At 39.5% G+C, this 20,285-nt stretch overlaps 1 protein-coding gene across 6 annotated transcripts in view; it reads right to left on the bottom strand.

Moving 5' to 3' along the window:
- Positions 1-446: 446 nt before the first annotated feature.
- Positions 447-20,285, bottom strand: part of LOC112463325 (probable RNA methyltransferase CG11342) — a 25,258-nt gene continuing 5,419 nt past the window's right edge. For 4 of the 6 annotated variants that reach the window (XM_025029676.1, XM_025029674.1, XM_025029673.1 and 1 more), the window contains exons 3-5: positions 7,452-7,643; positions 1,968-2,200; positions 447-1,206 (exon numbers count right to left, since the gene is read on the bottom strand). In XM_025029676.1, coding sequence (XP_024885444.1) covers positions 652-1,206; positions 1,968-2,174 — 762 coding nt within the window. In that variant the 5' untranslated portion in view covers positions 2,175-2,200; positions 7,452-7,643 and the 3' untranslated portion in view covers positions 447-651. Of the gene's footprint in view, positions 1,207-1,967; positions 2,201-7,451; positions 7,644-8,112; positions 8,476-20,285 lie in introns of those variants that run through there. The other 2 variants (XM_025029677.1, XM_025029672.1) reach the window with 2 other exon arrangements.

Below are 20,285 nucleotides of genomic sequence, written 5' to 3'. Positions count from 1 at the left end.
TAAAATTTCTGTCGGTGATTATAAAATCAAAGTAACGCCGATTTACCTATCGTTAATAAAGATTCTTAAGTGACTTTACCTTTACCAACCAACGGTAATTACAGAAATTTTCTTTGTAATTATCGATATCAATTATTATCAACGAAAATTTAAATTTTCTAAAATCGATAATAACGTAAGAAACTAATCGAAATCGTAAAAATTATAATTTTAAGAATTCTCAGAATTTTAAATCTCAAGTCTAAAGGATTTAAATTGCGAAAATATAAATGCTCATAGAAAAGTATCAGGAGAACATAATCACGCAGAAGGTATTACTAATAAAAATTTTTGCACGTTATAAAATTTTTAGTTTACACAAACTCGAATTACGAAAATTTAAATGTTCAAAAATGAACAAAGCATCAGGAAGAACATAATCAGCTAAATCCCATGCGCTAGAATTTGAAAAGCTTTATTACACATTTCCTGTCGTTATCTACAAGGATAAAAAATGATTATCGCTATGTCGACACACTCGCACGCATACACAGTTACGACGTATGAATATTTAGAAATGATGCGGCATGCGGTACATTCACAATTGATATAATTTCATGTACCGAGGGTATTTATAATCCGAACGTAATATCGTGCACATTTGCCGATCCTTTACGATTCCTGCTTCCTTTCGTAGATCAGAAGCATGCGTCCCCATTCGTTGCCCGCGGTAACGGCGACTCTTCGAAAGTCGCAGATCCTCAGCAGAATATCCTCTATGTGCTTCGTCGGATTGCCGGTGTACTTCAGCTTCTTCAGCAGCGGAAAGTCCCCCAATCCCGCTCTTCGCAGTCTTCTCTCAGCGTTTCTGTAGCATCTCCAAGGCTGCGGCTCGACGACGATCATTTCCGCCAGCTCGCAGGCCCTTCGCAGAAACTCCTCGAGACCGTCGTCGCCGTGATTCAGGTGTATCCACATGGTGATCGAGAAGCAGAACACCACGTCGAATCGCGTTTTATTGAGCTGCGCCAGATACCGCTTCAGCGTCTCGTCGCAGTCCTCCGACAAAAAGTCCAGACGCTCGAAGGTCAGGCGATCCGGGCGCGGATTGCGCTCGCGCGCTTTCTCGATCAGGATCGGGTCGAGATCCACGCCGATTAAGGAGATCTCGGGCTGATCTTGCGACATGGCCTCCTCGAGGAAGTCGCGTAGAACGTATGTGAGATCCTGCAAAACGCGTCGTGTACAATAAGATTTAGATATGCGGTATCCTTTCAACTATACGGATTGCGGAATTGAATCTAAAATGGATTTTTGCGTAATCAACCGAGTATCGTTATTTGTACATATTTCTTAAATCTGTACAAATATAAATTTAAATATTTGAATAAAAATTAAGACAAAATTATACAAAGAAGTTGAAATTTAACGTTTAAGCAACGCACTAAAAACATATGTTGCTGGTTGAATTCATCGAGATAATTAATACATATCTAATCTACATCTCCTAATTTAAATTCATAGCTACGAAATATTAGAATAAAATTAGAATAGAATTTGAATAAAATAGAATAAAATAGAATTAGAATAGAATTAGTTAGACGTCGTGTTTTCGTAATAGGAGTTCCGCTTCGAGCTATCCACAAGCTGAGAGGAAATCTCCAGCTAAGAGGAAACGCAACATTTGTGAGGCATTCCGTATAATTAAAAAAAAAACGTATTAGCTCGAATATAAAGAGGGACGAAGAGAAGAGAGGAAGAGCAAATGAACGCGTACAGGAAATTTCTAACAAGGACAAAGGATACGAATTCCGGAAGCGGATGCCTGGTGCGCGAGCGAAAAGCTGAATGGGGATAAAGTCGACCAAAATTAGACGCGCCCGTTTGTAGTTTCGGATCACGAAGGCCGGAGTCATCCCGTTTCGTTTCTGGCTGGCCCATACGTCCCCCGACAGCTGTGCCGCCGCGCCGCGCGCCGCTGCTCTTACCCCGGCGTTACAGCCGACGTCTAGACCCGTGTATTTCCGGGCCGGATGGCCGACCCGTTGCCGCTGCCACACGCCACGCGGAAGTTGCCGCACGCGCTCTTCCGCAGGATGGAATTGGTAATAATTCATGAAGTTCCCGTGTCTGATAGCGCCCGGATCCGTTTTCTCCTCGCTCCTCTCGCTTTCGCCGGCACCGCTCTCGCTCATTCTGTTTTCTATTTTTTCCGAAAAATCTGTAAACGCACAACATTGCTGTAATACGCAAACATGTGGTATGGATATAAAAATTGGACACAGCTATTATACGAACATATTATTGCATATAGATCAATATTGAATGTATTATAATATATAATATATTATAATATATAATATATAATATGTAATGTGTTAGAGTAAAAAATATATGTATAGGTATACATAATTACATACAATATAATAGTATAATATATACATGCAAGCTCAAACATTTTAACCCTTAAATGCGCAATTTTTCATATAGCATTCTGAACACTTTTTAAATAAATAATGAGCTGCTTAAGAAATTGTAAAAAAAAAGATTTTAAACATTTTTTTACTAATTTTAACCCTTTACAGATGTACAAAGCTGCATGTTTTCAGTTCGAACTTGATATGGGAGAGTACACGGAGCATCGAAAAGTCGCTTTGCATATATGCAAAGCTGCGCACTTAAGGGTTAAGGCAAATACACGATTTCGAAAACTGAGTATCTGATTTCATATGAAATGGATTACTCAACTCAGTTCCATTTCTCAATTCGGTGTGTGACAGGGAGTAGTATACGGTGTTGCGTGTAATATTGCAATAGTACGTATACGATGATGGTGACAACACAATGACGACACTAACGAGCGCCAAAGTAGCAGAAAGAGTGTTAGGGAGAAAGAGAGAGACAAAGAGAGAGAGAACAGTGGCCGCAAGAGAAGGTCAGGGGGATCTAAAGAGCGGAAGGACCGAACGGTTAATCGTTAAGTGTCCGCGACCCAAATAGTCGTAGCCTTCGATCGCCAGACGATGGAGCGTGAAAAATTATCGATAAATTTTCGCTGTGAATGATCCGGCTGTCATTGGTGATTACAAAATAATAAAAATAAGAACGGTCATATTGCCAGTCGATTGTAGAAATACTGAAGAAATTCCTGAAGTTAAACGAGCCCAGATATTAAAAGACATAAAAGATATGTGATATAAGTCGAGTGCTCATAAATATTCATTATCAAAAGTTGCGTGAGCTTCGAGAGAAGCTTTTGTAGAAGTATCCTACATAGAAGCAAAATTAAAAATTTGACGTTAGACAGTCATGGATAATTAAGACTACTTTTGCGACGAGACAAATTTTATGTGCCAAGGCCAATGAAACGCGTAAATCTCATTTGATTATAGTGCATAAATTACGGAGAATATTTCGTCAACTCTTTTCCTGAAAATGGGTAAATAGGCTACTATTTTTCTAAAACAAAAAAATACTTAATAATAGTTCACACAAGATTCTTAGCTCTCATAACTTTATCTTCAATATATCTTCGTTCATTCTCGATCCTATTCTCATCTTTTACAATGTTCAAGGAGAACAAAAGTAAGTTCGTTTTTAGACTCGCACGTCCGGAAAATCGTTCAGATTTTGAAAAGTAGTTTTACAGAGTTACATGGAGAATAACAACGATGGCACCTTCGGTTTTGCCGAAGGTTCAGCGAACAATGATTACAATGAATATCCGGTGCGGCGCGGCGGGCGGTCCTTCGATTTCTTGTTGCGTTCTCATTGCCAAATCCTTCCGCGGCCTACAGCGTGCATGGGGGAGATTGCCAAATCCGACCGGAGATCGTGAGGGCACGGTAAACGCGCGCGATCGATGTTTACACGCTCGTAATCGCGCACCGATCGTTACCTAATTGCCTCGCGCGCGCACGGCTCCGACAAAATTTTTCTCGGCTATAGAAGGCTGTTTGAATCTCGAGCTCTCCTTGCGTTTTCAATACCGTGAGAACTCGCGGTACCGCCGACGCGACGCGCCCTCAATCGTTGCTCCACGCGACACTCCCCGAGCGGCGAAGAAATTGCACGCTCTTGCGTAATCGTTCTGTCGACGTTGGGTCGTAATCGTCACAGTTATGCGCCGAGGGAGGGATATAACGCTATGCCTAATTAGCACGCTCGATTACGGGCCCAACGGTAATTAGCCGAGTAATTCCGGACTTGTACGGCGATTTAACGCCGGGATTTTCTTGCGCGCGAGATAATGAGTGTGTCCCTATCGTCGATTGCAACAAATATCGTGACCTGCCTGTATGCATCTGCGCGCGAATTGCATCAGTGACATTGGCGTTAATATGGCCTCATTTGCGTCGCAGACGCGTGCACGCCAGTTGGAAAAAAAGCACACCTCAAAGAAGTTCCGACGTCTCTCTCGATCGCTGCACATCGAATTGAAATGCCAATTGTCGTTATCAATACCCCGAGCAGAAATTAGATTAGGCACGCCCGATGTATGGTTAGCGCCTGATCGGGAAACAGTAAGGTATGCCCTAATAAGAAATTCCCGACATGAGAAAATCCGCAAATGAGAAAAAGCTCATTCTCACAGCATCTACAAATAGACTGCGCATTGTTGTGCAAAAAAGATATGACATGCAGAATCCAATCGGTGTAACAGCCCTTGGGATATAAACATAAACATCCGTCCAAAGATCGCGGCTTACTGAATTTAGATTTGAAATTATTTCCGACCCAAGTATTCAGATCGCGGTGTACGCTAAAAATTAGAGAAACGAGAGTGAGAAAGCAAAGAGAATAATCCACTACTTTCTTTTGGAGTGTACGTTTATAGCAGGAAATTAATTATACAATTAACACGTTCAAAATTAATGAAAAAAAAAAAAATACGTCAGCTACAGTATTGGCACTACAATTATTGCATCATCTTGAAAATTTTTCATTCGTTAAAAGTTTAGTGGAAGTACTCTTTAGATACTAAATATATGTAAGTGAAACATTTTATTGTCGCGATAGCCTGTATTTGTTATCATACATAATCAACGTTGATACAATAAAAAATGTAATTATGTCTGTGCCAAGGAGATGTCAGGCTGTAATCAAAGCCTGTGGTAATAAATATTAAGCAAAACATATTGAAATACATTAAAACGTTAATATAAATATAATATGTGCCTTCTATTATATAAGATTATCTACAAACGTAACAAGATAAAATAAGCACATTGGATAAAACTAATCCATTTCTTTGATTTTTATGAGAAATTGATACAGTGGTGATCTGATTAGATTTAGTACATTAGAAACGCTTGATTAAGAATATATATACAATCCCTGTAGTAATAACAATACATTTATAACTTTTATTTCAGAAATAAAGTCTGTAACTATCCGTTCCAGAAATAAATTTTGGTATTTCAAAGCCAAACATAAAGAAATGATATATATATATTAATATATAAAATTGACAAATTCATTGAGTGATGCAATAATTGATGCCAGTACTGTGTAGAATGGCAATCAAAAATTTTACGACGGACGTAAAATAAATTTGCGTTGCTAATGCGCCCCGCGCACACGCGAGATGAATGCTAGTTGTTGCGCTCTTTCGAAACATAGAGCATTTCGGTAAATCGTCTCACGACGTGGGACAATGAACTCACGTGTGTGTCGTCACACGTGCCACATAAATGACGCGATCGCGATTAGTCATCTGAAATTAACATGGTCTTCGATCTCGAAAGGGTACGCCTAGGGGCATTCTCTGTCGTAACAAGTTGTATCATCTTGGGCAACGCGCGTAAAAATCTCGAGGCGGCCCCGTCTAACAAAAGTGTAAAGTGAGCCTCTTCTTGACCCGTGATTTTCATGACAATTCTACCATCATCGGTTTCCGAGAAACTCGCCTATTCAAAATTCTCCAAGTTTCCGAATGTACGATCTATTTACGCCCGTTTGGAAACTAAACAACTGACAAGGGAAGGGTCAACCCTCGGGGTCACCGATTTTGTCGAAATTTTACTAAAATGTAGTATTGATATAGAAGTGACAAATGCTGTACGGAGACGATGCGCTTCTCAACCGTTGCCGAGAAAAAAAATAAAAATATATAAAAATAAAAAAAATATAAATAAAAAAATATATATATATTGGCGGAGATATATTTACATAATATTAAAAAAATTGTATGTATATTTATTGGATTTATTAGTTTTGTATAGGTATAAAAAAAGGTTACAATAAAAAAGGCGTTATACAAAAGAAGAATATTATAATAAAATGATTGCGATTATTCGTCGTCTTGCTCTGTAACTTTACAAACTTTAGAGTGATTGAAATAAAAAAAACAAGTGAAACATAGAACTGACTTACACCAAACATACTTTATAAATCCAATTTTTTCGCAAGCATATTTTGTTTTTAATAATGAGACAGGAAAACACACGTCATTAACATTCAAAAAGCTCGGCCGTTCGCTCGTCAGTTTTGATGCAAACTATGCGTATTTAATCATAAGTGAAAATACCGGAGCATTTAACTGATGCAATATTAAAGAGTGAATTTTTATAACATCTTCACGAGATGCTATTTCTCTTTTTTGTTGTAGTAATATAGGAGCATTCTGCAAGCGCTTAAGAAGAATGCTCCTATATTACTACAGCATTTGTCACTTCTATATCAATATTACATTTTAGTAAAATTTTGACAAAATCGGTGACCCCGAGGGTTGACCCTTCCCTTAATGTGAAACGTAAAAACGGGCAGATGCACAATTCACGTCTCTCTTTCGGTGAATAAGGATTCAGATCCCGAAAGGATTATAATAGAAATTTGAGAATGCGTACATAAATGACAAAGAGGCTCGCTACTATCCTGATGAGGATAGTGTATTATAGTTGGACAATTCGAAGTCCACTAGATACTAAATATCCCAATTACAGTTTCTCGATAATGCATTCGCCGACAATTAAGGTCAGTCCGAAGCTACGAAGAATGGGAAAGAAGCGAAAGGATAAGAAAAAGGGTAAGCGTGGCGCCTGGCCGAACGATGGGAACTGATCAAGGTATAAGGCGTACACGGAGGGGGAGGGGGGTGGAGGGGCAGCTGCATGGACCTTTTTGCTCCACGATCCGCTCTCGCGTCGGAATCGTAGTACCAGCCTGTTCCTTCGGAGCAGGTAAAGCAAAATATACCCCGGAAGTCGATCGTAAAGCGATCCGTTCCGCGTACATCCGGCGCATTCTTCGATCGCTTTTTCCGCGCCCCCATTCACATTAAATCCGCTTTTTCCGGATTTTCGTGTTCCACGTCGGATGTGTGTGACAAATAAATCGACGCCGTGATCTCTAGCCGAAGAGATTCGACGACAACGGGGCCCGTGCGACAAAGGCGTGCCGTGCTACAAACCGCCTCGAGAAAAACCGGGGGATAGGTACGGTCGTTATCTCGAAAAGTAATCGGTATTTACCTCGAGAGAGCCGATCGCTGCCACGTGCGTCTTTCGATTCTTCACTCGGTGGATCGAACGTGAAATTAACCACGGGAACGACTTAATCCTGCATCATTCTGCTCGAAAAAAGCGCCTCTCTTCAATTTCTCGCGATCAGAACGGAAGATTGAAGCGAATAGAAAATACTGGTACTCCCTATCGTCGAGGAAACTGTCCAAACAAACAAAAAAAGATATCAAAATAAACAAAATTTATAGACATGTACACAAGTATTCAAAGGTTCTTTGTCAAAATACGTTGTCATTCGTAACATTGTTATTCTTGATTAACAGATCGAATTACAAGGGAGTGTAATGATCAACGTCTTTGCGCCAATTTAAGTTACTTATCTCTCGAACGTTGCGCCACACAAAGAGACAGCAGCGTGTATTATCTGTTTTCCTGTTTACGTTTCACCGAAAACGAGGATAGTGATTTATCATTTTACGTAATAAAATTTCGCAACGCCGATTAATATCTTAATATATGTGACATTGAGTATGTTGCTAAAACGATGACTCTTTCAGATTTTCTAACGACTCATTTTTTTTTTCGACGTTAAGACGATAAGACCGGAAGACCCGTTTTGCAACAAAGACCTTTTATCGCCGCGTAATATTACAATCGGATTTTCAACTACCTTGACACTTGCGGGAGTCAAATTTATTGCGGCAAATATAGTTAAAACGCTGTCGCGGAAACGAAAATTTAATGTAGTCCAATTGTAAAGCAATTCTCTCGAGTTGACGCTACAGTTGTGACTTTCTAGAAACGTTTAGACATCTCTCCCTGGAATTTGTTTGTGCGAACGTTGCAGCGCGCGGTAGCCGGAAGCGGATCATGTAGCGGATGACGCAATTTCCGGGACGCGGCCTTAAGAATTCCAATTCATCGCGGTATCGTCGAAATCCGTTTGCTCAGCCGCTTCCTCTATTTTCGTTACTCCGCTGTCAGTCATCAATCCGCCGTTCGTCGTACACCCGTTCGTTGTTCACCCGTTCCCGCTTCTATCGGGGAACGTGTGAGAGAACGCTTCTGCACGTTTCAGCGCTTATCTCTACCGCCGTAATTCGACGCAATTCTACATCGCCGTGATAAAACCGTCGTTCACTGATGGCGTCGCAGTTGACACTCTCGCACTTGAGATTCAAGGTTTCTAAGTTGTTATTTATCCTCAATTATGATTACCGATGTTTTTCTGCAGAGCCGTGCAAACAGTCTTTGCGTCTAAGAATAACGCGACGATGCTGCGACACGTTGGACACAATCGATACAACTATTTTGTTATCTTAAAAAAAGAAAATTTATATCACAAGTCAGAATCGTACTCATTATTATACTCGTATCGTGCGGATGACTTGAAGGTTTTTGGGATATTTCATTAAATATTTCAGGAATATTTTGTGAAAGAGAAAGAAACATTGGAAAACATTCCCAAAAGATTGCAGGAACGTGACTTCATTTGCGCAAATCGCACGTTTCTTTCACGCGCTCGTGTGCTTAAGGATTTATCCTCATTATCGAGATAAAAATGTTTGGCGAAGCCTTTAGAGATAGACTGCAAAATTAAAACGATCACCCGCACGTTTGTTTTATCACTTCTCCTTGATGCCGAGAAGATAAGTTGGGGAGACATTGTTCTCGCGGCAGAAAAATGTTTTCTAGAATCGATTTTCCGATCGCGCTAACAGATTGTATCGATCGCGAGCGGATCGTATCGGCGAGATCAGCTTGTCGGCCTTTAGTTATTCTCGATAAATCCTCGAACGTATGTACGTTCGGGGCTTCGAGGGATTTAAACGTTCACAACTGGGTCATCCAAGCAAGGATAAGCGTCGCGACGGAGATTTATGATTATGCGCGCACTGCAGCCGAGGAAAACCTCGAACGGTGTCAAGTTCGATTCTTTATGCCTGCCGGCGTAATACATTTATACCATCAGTCAGGAATTTATCGCGATGCGAAATACTCGCCCGAAAATATGAATAAAAATTTAATCATGCCAGACGATAAGATTGTATAAATTTATAAATCTCCTTTCGAAATTTCGCACTTATTCTTTTTTTAAATTCGATTCAACTGAAAAATTCTTATTCGGCAACTTGTACGAAACATTTTGGATATCAGATGCATTTCATGTTCTTATCATACCGCGGATACTTCGATGGTACCATTGAATTCTTTTCTCGACAGATGTGCAGAATCAGTTTGATTAGGCGAATATCCACAAGCGAAGAAATTTCTTCGAGGTCTTAACCTGATTTCCGTAGATTACGTACTTTTATAAGAGCGCACAGTTTATCGCGGGAATGTCCTCGTTTCTGACGTCATCGCGCGTATGACAAATCCGAATGGTATACTGCTTTTAATGGAAATTCAACTGGAAACCTACCGCTTATCGTGTAGCTTCTTCATTTTTTTATATTAAGTATCTCTTGAGAGATAAATTTTAAATGAAGTTTCTGTCAATAGGGGATCATTTTAAAAGAAAAACATTGCTTGAAGTCAAACTGATGAACTGACGAAGTTTGTGTGTCAGCTATTAATATTCTTGAAGCTTAACTAGTCCTAATTCTTGACGTTTCCATCGAATCGATCATCAATTAGATGAAAACTAATCTTTCCGCGAGCAGAATTTTTATTCTCCCCCCTTCTCCCCATCAGCCGATGATTGATCCTTAGAGGATTCGAAGAAATCGTGAATTATTAGTAATTGGCAAAGTTGTTCGTGCGAATCAATCAACTTAAACCTGAGGCACATCCGCAACTCGTACGATAAATAGAAAGGCTCGAGGGATATATGGAAATATGGCTGTCCGTTTTTGCTACAAAGTTGTTTATTACCTATTATAATTTAAGCATTTACGTCAATACGCGAGAACGATTTCCAAAAATCTTCTCTCTTTCTTTTTAAATCGCAACTATATTAATTTATATTGATTAACATCCGTGTTTTTTTTCTCGCTTTTTTTTAAAAGACTTACGTCAATTTATGTATTCGGTGGATCCTTCCTAAAACCAATTGCGTCATCACGCCAAAACTCTCAAGTCGCGTTTCCGCTAGTGCAATGCAACGCGCGTGTACACTGCGTGCTCGCGGTACGTTACAGTACGCGTTACATTAGCAGCTCTCGTTACTTCATCACACGCGGACACGCGTGCGGAAAATGACGCAAGTCGAGGCGCGAATGAGAGGAGCTTCGCACCATGCAAATGATCTACACAGTACGTCAAAAGAATTTGCGTAACAGGAAGAAAAACAGAAGCCCATCAGAAACAAGAAACGACACGCGACGTCAGAAAATTATAGATGCGGTAGATAGACTCTAATTAATTTGTATGAATATTTAAATTATTTTCGTGGCCACTTCGCATACTCGTCCGTTCGGATACTTCCAATCGACTTCTCTCGCTTCAATTTATTCAACACATTGGTTAAACTTGTAGCGTCAAATTATACTCAATTTGAGTAATTTTTAACCATTCTTATAGATCGCCACTGTTATCTATTCAATATATCGAAAATTTAACCAAACCAATGTTGATTTAATTAAATCAATGAAGTTAAAATAATACCTACTATTTTTTGTGTCAGAATAATAAATTTTTTTACACACACACTAATAAAAAATAACAAAATGTTATTTAACTCAAGGTATTGGTTTAAATTTTATCGTTTAATATTTAACAGTAAACGTCGACTGGAAATTCACAGTGAGGTGGGAGAAGGAAAAAAAGAGAGACAAAGAGAGGGACGTGTCTGTATTTTTCATTTTCATTAAAAGCGTCTTATCAGCTGTGATATATTTTTTTTGCCTTCGAACGTATTGACAAATCAGCGTCATTATTAACGCTTGTCAAGAAACGTACCTTCCCTTGCGGATCACGGGTCGACGATCTTCTTTTTTTTATGGCTGACCCCTGACGCAATCGCGCAACATATGTAACTCATTCCTGCTCCCCATTGTACCTACACGCGCCGATACGTGCGTATGTTCACGTAAACGGGAAGGTAACGCGATGCGTGACGCGCCAATCTCGGCGCCCACACTTCTGCCGTGGATCTTATCGCGCGTATCTGATACCACAAAGGGATACGTCATACTCATTTCGGGTACGTCATCCCATTTTTTAAATTGTAAATCACGGCTTTGCTGAGGTCATCGCGCACCGCTGCATCACGCAGTCATTCTGTGAAAATGTTGCAGTCATCGAGCTTTCGGTCCTCGATTCCTCGTAACGAGACGGAATCAGAGTAAATATACGGCCGTGATGTGTTTGTCGGCGCTGTTTCGGTCTCTCGAAACAGAGCAGAAATCGCGAGATTATTTTATATCAGTATAATGAAAATAGAAACAAGCCTCGCTCCAAATTGGCTTCCAGAGCGAGTATAATACGCGTGTTTGAAGGAGACACGCGATTTTTTTTCAGTGTTATCGAGAGTGGAAATAAGTATTCTTCTGAATGAGGAAAATATGACTTTGTGCAATGCAGCGAAGCAAAACAAGACCTTTAGCACAAATTCATTACAAAATCGTGCACATAAATTACTTCCAGGAATGCTAACGTTGTCACTACATATGTATTATCTACACACTTTGGAGCGACGAAGTTCGTGCCGCATTTCTCGGCATAATTTGCATTAATTAAGCTTAGTTAATGCATATCTTACCGTCGTCGGCCAATTACACTCGATCATTTCAATCGTAGAAAGAAAATGAATTCGCACATGTATATATTATGTATTCGATAAATTCTCGCCTCTCACCGTTTCGATTTAAAGAATGCGGACTTAAAGTCTGTTAAATCCCTGGCGCTCGCACCCGCGCAATTAATAACTTTCGAGCATTTTCCACAGCAAATTATCGCAAAAACGATCTTTCAAATCGGTTTTTAGACAATCAGCTGCGGTCACGAGTCTTTCGTGATTGTAAAAAGTTGGAAAACTGACTTTACTCTCACGTATTTCCCTCTCATATTCGTATCCTGCTTAATTACCCGCATTTTACACCCTCGTGTAGCGTTTCCTTCCTTAAATGGATTTCAGCATTAATATTAGCCACAAATGTGTACTTTCACGGAGATAAAGAGATGCTATAACCGCAGAGAAAATAAAGTATCTTTTCACTCGTCGTCCTCTTTATTAACCGCATCCTGTGCCCTCCTATTTACGTTTATCACTTGCGCTTTGTACATCCTGGAATTAGTCGGCCGAGTATTTGTGTGAAGAAGCAATAATAGCCTGTCAGCGGCGTACGGGTCGCAGCGGGTCGCCAGACGAGCAGGTAAGAACTTTTTCACGAGCAAGATCTGGAAAAGGATATGCGCATCCTGTGCGCGCCGTAATGCCCATGTTTCCTAGTGTTATTTTCGCCAGACAGCTGCTACGGGCAGGACGTGAAAGAATGCTTTCGAGTGGGAAATCCAACAGATTTTTTCGTCATTTCGACTAAAGCTTACTGCAATCGTACGGAAAACTTACGTAAGAATACCAAAAACAGATCGAACAGATAATAATAGGCTTGTTGACGAATGATAATATAAAGATGATGACACTCAATTGCACAAGAAAAAATTTAACGGGTTTCTAAGTGACGTAAACAATCTAAACGATATTATATATATCCTAATACGATTGACGAACATAGAATTTAATAGAACCAAACATGAGACATTGCTTTGCCAGTAAATAAATAATAATGATTTTTTATTCGACCAAACTAGCTATCTTTATTTAATATCGTTGGCGCGACGTTTCGATCATTGATTTTATTGAGTCTTTTTAAGTATGAATCTATCAATCATAAGTTCGATAATTAAAAGCATGTAAAATTATAACTCAAACAACCACAACCGTCAAAGAAATACTAAAACACATTAATTACAATAAAGATATTATAATATGTACCTAAGTCATGAAAGCAGTAAATAAAGATAGCCGGTTTAGTAGAATAAAAAATTATTATCGAATTTTTAATAGGTTCTCTAATTATCGTACCTTAACATAAGAGTTCGCAGAAGGACTCATTAAATGAAATTAAATTTCTTGAACAATATCGCTCGACCATCATTGAAATCATCGCGTTCATCTAGTTTTCACGCAATATTCCGTGATACGACGCTGTTTTCAGTTTTGAGAACGTGTTCGACGAACATGTCGAGCCAGTGCTCTCCTCCGTACAGCTCGTTTATCTTCCTTCTACAACATTTCCTTCCATTATGTCGTTTCCGTGCGCTCTGCGTAGGAGGATCCATAACATCCTCTCTCGCCGGCGACTTCCTCGAGATCGTCTCGATTCGCAGGACGAAGAGCGGACGCTGTGCGTCCGCTTCTAAGCTAATTTTTCTCTCTCTCCTCTCTCGCCTCCCCATCTCGAGGCATCCGAGGCGTAAAATGAAACAGCCGGCGAACCGGTTCGAGAATTTTTCGTCGGTTCCCTCGTCCCGGACTTCAGACCGGTATCCCTGCAAAAGCGCAACGCGTAGGCAGACAATCCTATGCGCCGCGCAGATTTGCGTTTCGCAAATCGCATGCGACGCGCGTTCCACGCAAGGCTAGCTCGATTATTCGTTGCACGAGAACGAGAAGTCCGGCTCAATTGTACAAGGTGTACGACGCAAAACGCCGAGTCGGCGTCGAGTTTGGATTTTTACGTAAACTCACCAGATTCCATTACGCGAGTTCATATTCACGTAACGTACGCTCGTGTCAGCGAATGATATCCACGCGAAATTTTATTGGTATAAAGAAACGTCGCCGAAAATTTTAACTTCTGAACAAAACTGCTTTTATTCTTTCGAAATAATATAATAACAAAATAAAATTATATATTTAAAAAAAGATAAAATCTGGATCTTTCATTAAAGTTTTCTACGTGATTATAAATATAATGAAAAAATATTTCGAGAATTGTTTATGATAGAAAAATGTTGATGTTTAACGCTAAGCGAAATGATTTGAAAAAGCGGCTTTCCATGCGTTTAATTATGTGACATTCACGAAATAAATTTTCGATCTATAAATCATGCAGAACACATTGTCATGATATTTGCAATTTTTGCTGGGCATGCCCGCCGGACTTTAATTAGAGTCAAGCATATCGGACGAAATCAACGTACTCTATGGAGGACAGGGCTTCCGCGAAGGTCGATTCGCTATATCGACGTGTCCTTCGCAAGAAAGCTAGCGAGTATCACGGTGAATGAACGTTGCCTTCATTGTCGGATTTCGCAATATCCACGTCGCGCCGTACTTCGACGGAGGCCATAGCTCCCGAGATCTTGAGATCTCGACGATCGTAATGCCTGCCTTTGTTACTTTTTACAAAGCGCGCTCACGGAGAAAAATCTACAGATCTGCTTTAACGTTCAATTTTTTTTTTTTTTAGAAGAGAAACGTGTCTATTTTCATCATTTATGTTTAAAATTTTTAGAACGCTATGCGTTAAACCTTTCATAGCTAGTATAAGAGATTTTGGATCTTATACAGTTAGTCCTCGATTTTTTAATATTTTATTTAACATTTATCACAATTCATTTCTTGATTAAAGATTAAGCATTTCTAAAATCAGCTCTGTTTAATTTTAGCGACTTGATGTTAATTGAGAGACATGATTTTTTTTAAACACATTTTTTTTAAACATGCTGGAATAATATGCATGTTCCAGTGAGATTTATCTCACGGTAGATGTCAATTAAAAATAATTTCAAAAGAACCAATCGTCTCTTATAATCCACTTGCAAGTCATACATTTCGAGAAAATACAAATTATCGGATCTCTGAAATGAGTTGAATGAAAAATTCCGTGTCTACGGGGAATGACTCCTCGGTTTCTCAACTGACAGACAGAATAATGAACGAAGATTGGAGTCGCGTCTTCCCGCATGCGAATAAGATAGTAGGCTTCTCTATCGGAGGAAGTAGCGCGTAATTTTGTGCCGCTGGGCCGCGACTTCCGCGTTTCGGTTCCTGTTTGCGGCGGCACAAGGAGTTCCATATCGGGGGCAGATAACAGTCCTTGGTCATACGTAATATACGTGCGTCTGCTTCGTCACAGTAAGTCCCAATACGGTAGTTCCCCGCGAAATTGCCTAATTCGCCAAAATATGGCTGTAAGAAATCCTTGTCATTTGATTCTTCTTCGTTAGCGCACATTTTAATATTTTAAAGCAGGATAAAATTATGATTTTTAATCACGCAAAAGAACAAAGAAATATATATTCTATAAATATGTCTATAATACTTAAGTTTATCTTCTATCAACGATCATCTACCTCGATATAACGGAATACTTTGCTTGCGTCAGATAAAATTTTTAAGATAAAGTTGTAAAGATAAATATCAAAGCATATAAAAACGTATAAAGAAACACGCAAGAAGTACACTGCTCTATGTAAAAGAATAAAATTCGACGAATAATAATATTTTAGTATGATAAAAATGTCGCAACTAGATATAATATATAATTTTGTTATCGCGTTTTAAAAACTTTAGCCATTAGATCGGAAAATAATAAAAATGCAATATCTGAGATTAGCTTTTTATCATGACCAGAAGTAGTCAATAACGGAAAAATCTTAAACGGAAATCTACGCGAGACAAAGTATATCAATTTAATGTAATAAAGGACGACAAACGCGTAGAGAAGATGGATAAGAAAAAATTGAGTAATATTAATAATCGAGTACTTAATATCATCTCTCTCCGTTTAGTATGTTTACAGTTTACACAATGTTTTGAAATATGTTAACTAAGAAAGTAACTTCGCCTAAATTGCAAAGAAAATATGACAATTTATGTTTTCCATAAATAAATATTTATTATCGAATTAAACACTCGTAATTACTCGTTAAAGTAAGACCAACACGAGTAAGACTGTTGTAATAAAAAGAAATTACAAACGTGTATTTTCATAACACATTAAATAACGATCGATCATTTTGTAAAAGAGGAACATTGCTTAAATTGCTGATATATAATTGTGTAGTTTCGAGGAAATAGCTAAACTAATCGTCGGCCGGTTAAACTGTACACAAGAAGCGATGAGTAATAATCGTCGGTGATTATCGACATCCGGTTTCTTGGCGAAACGATAGTTTCGCGAGCGGCAACGTGAAATGGGACAATTTTGCGCGATTGCATTCCCCCGACTGTTTATTGCACATCGTTGGAGTCACTGGACTGTGCCATAATGGAAAGCTACGTTAAATCGTGCAATATATTATGAAGACAGCGTGACGGGTGACGGGGCATATGCGACTCACCGAAGGCAGTGCTTGCACATGCAGAAAAGCTTCAGTCACTGCAACTCGATCACCTCCCTCATTAGGCGACGAGATTACGAGAAGTCCGTTTCGCGCGCATGCATTTCGAAGTGAACAACGTACGAGGTGAAACGGAACACTCGATTTACCATGCATTGAGTAAGTGGGTCAATATAATAATTTTCTAACAATACGAAATTAATCCTTATCCAGATAGCGAATATATTTGATAATTTAATTGCCATTCAGAAGTTATAAGAAAGTATACGAAATAGTCTTACTGTGTGTGTAAATTAACAAATTGCCAAATTACGTCCAAGCGTTTGCAAAAATGTTTGCAAACGTTTCAAAAACGCAAAAATTATTATTATCTTATCCGCTACGTATACGTTATGTATGCTGTTGCACGTTACGTCGAAATAACCGAGTTTATCGCGTAACCTCTTTTCATTTCAAAAGTGAACGAAATAATTTTTCTTGCAGTTGCATGAATAGATAAACTCTTGATAGACATCTCGCAATCAACAGCAAAATTTCCCATTTACATTAATAATATATAACATTTACGTCAGCATCGTTTCGTCACGTGCTTATACGTATTTACGTCTTGTTTACGTGGAATGATGTAATTTAGTGAGAATAGTGCGTCCTTTTGTTCCCTTTCCGGCAAAATTAATCTCGGAGGAAAGATCGGTGGAGGATAAATTTCAAAACGATGAAAATGATAAAATGTCGAAATGCAAGATATCGTTATCTATATTTAATCAGTTATATGTCATTACAAGAACCAAAAAAATGTCGAAAAACGATATATCTCTTCCGTTATTTCGTCAGTCTCGGCGGAGATCAAAAATAGTTTGTCTTTGAAAAATCTCATGATATTTCGGCACACATATTTTTCTTTTATTTTTATCTTATTTTTTTTAAACGAGCAGGTATTTTTATCATGTATACGACGAGGCGGAATTGAATATCTAATAACTCTCAAACTTCAAGGCTTCAGCTTTTAAGAAGTCTGGCATAATAATATTGCTGAAAGATGCTCGTCAATTTTCTGAAGTTACACGCGCGCTATCCTAGACTGCTTTTTCCAATAGCCTTGGGAGTTTTTTCTGTTTTTTTTTAATTAGCGAAAATATAGGCGTAAATATCTCGCGTAAAATAGGAACGCATCATCTGAAAATTATGCTTCTCGTGAGTTCTGTTGAAAAAAGTTATTAATTAATGTTTCGATGAGTCCGTCACTTAGAGGAATTAAAAATATTGATTAACAAGAAATGTTCGGTGCAACACACGTACATACAAGAACAACATCGCAACACGTGCGAGATAGGCGAAGGGATCTCCACATTCCTTCGCCAGTCTCCACCATTGTTTTCTAATCAGCGAACAGGATTCCGCATATTTCTCGATGACTAACTTATTCGTAGTCATGACGCGCAAATAACAGCTGACCGAATCGCTCGAGAATCGAGGTATTGCACGCGTGATAGCGATAATGACATCCGCTGGCTCATCGATCGCTCATTACCGAAAATTTTTAGCGGCACGTAGCAGCGCTAACTATTTGCATAAACTATTTGCATAACTTAAGCAAAGTTTTAATATTCAAACTGGCTTATTTGATATTCAGAAATGGAATCAAGCGAAGGTAGATACATGTATTAACACTAATGCCTAAAATCAAATATAGAACGGTGGTACCTATTATTTATCAATTTTTGGCACATACGCACGCAATTCGAAACAAAGAAAGTTGACAAAGGGATGAGTCATCTGGAGTCAAATCTTAAACGTGTTCGCACACCCACGTCGATCGTCGCGATCGAGGATCTATATTAAGAAGAATATTCAGAGCCTGTGGCGCGCCGGAAATCGTCTGGACACGCGAAGGCATAATTAATATTATAAATATTATAATTACAGAAACCATCTTGCTATAAATCTAGTAATCACTAACTCATTAATCTTTTTAGTCGTAGTTGAATTTGAAATTAAGCTGTTTAAACTCGTTCTAAAAGCGTTGTCCCTTAATTAACTTTATTTATTTAATCAGCTGATAATTGCCTGTTATTAGCTGATCAAGAACACGTTAACGAGGCAAACGCGTTAAAATCTCGTAAGGAAGAAGCAAATATCTCATAAATTTAAGACATTTTTGGGATCGCGATGCGCAATCAAGCCGCAGACTCGTAAATTGCGCAGAAATGAATTCACAAATACACGTTCAATCGCAAAAAAGAAGAGGTTAATTGCGTGGTTGTTTACCAAGAGCATACTACATTTCCGAATAAATTTCGATAATACAGGCCGCTAATCAATGAACCGTCGACGGCGCAACTGAAGTCAATCGCGTGTCGCATGATGAAATATCCGCGCGAGTGACAGCAAGTGTATCGAAAGATCGCGAAATATTTAAAAAATCTTATTAGATATGCTGGTCCCGTGCGCGCGCGGTAAAGGATACCGCGGTGTCGTCATCCCTCCCGAACAAAAAAAAAACAGAACCAGTTCTGTGGATTGTTGCCCGACGATAATTTCGGCCGTGTCTCGAACGCCAGACGATATCGTGCTGAGGCAGGTAATCGTTATATTTATACGTGGATTCCTGCGGAGGAGAATTGTAAGGCATTTCACGGCTTTACTTGGAGAAGACAATGGGAATTCGGTTCTCTTAACTACTTGACTTTTGTCGTAGATCAGTATCGTCAAATCGAACGGATTAAGTATTATGACGCCTTATCAGTCGATCAATCCATTTAGCCTTTGTCACGAAAATCATAATTGACGATCGATACACGATTCTCGCGATAAAAGATTGTAACGCGTGCATGAATTTTTACTTGGAAAAAAACTAAATATAAAACGATTTAGAGTGATTGCACGCGTAACGTAGTAGTATCTATTTCTCATCTCTCTTCTTCAGCGAATTGCAAAATGGTAAATAAACTTCCCACTCGTCTGCCGATCGGCGATATAATAGAGGACGAAAGTAAAAAAATGTCGCGAGATAAATTTTCCTCCGCGTGAATCTGGATAGAAGCGGAAATATCTCGATTGAACGCCATGTACTTCAAACTACTCCGCCCGCGTCTTCGAACTACTCGTGCACTTTTATTAATCGTACCGTGTTTGCAAACATTTTCGCGATAATGTCGAAGGGTGTCGGGGCGCTGTCGAAACGCGACAGCGGCGGCGGTCGCGGCGATAACGCAGGCGCGAATCACGCACGGACTTTCCGGATCCCTCTCGCAAGACATCAGCCGTCGCGTTGCGACAAGCCACGCGGCGCGTGTAATTTACGGGGGCACACATATGTCGATCGCCGCGATCCTCCTTCTTTTATCGCCCGGCTTTTATCGCGCCTGCTCTCCGCGCTCTCGCCGCGTCTCGCGCGCGTCCAGCTCCAGCTGATCATCGCCCGTACCAGCGTCCACGTAAGCGGAATGGTGCGCGGGATAAGAGAGAGAAAAAAAAGAGGTGGCCCCGGATTGACCAATATCCGGCGACGGCAGGAACGCGGCGGGATAACGAACGTTTGGAAACGAA

Source organism: Temnothorax curvispinosus, unplaced genomic scaffold (assembly GCF_003070985.1).
Source record: "Temnothorax curvispinosus isolate PA1 unplaced genomic scaffold, ASM307098v1 QBEX01013138.1, whole genome shotgun sequence".
NCBI lineage: Eukaryota > Metazoa > Arthropoda > Insecta > Hymenoptera > Formicidae > Temnothorax > Temnothorax curvispinosus.
Note: the sequence above shows the minus strand (reverse complement) of the source record. Positions and strands in the feature narration are given on the sequence as shown.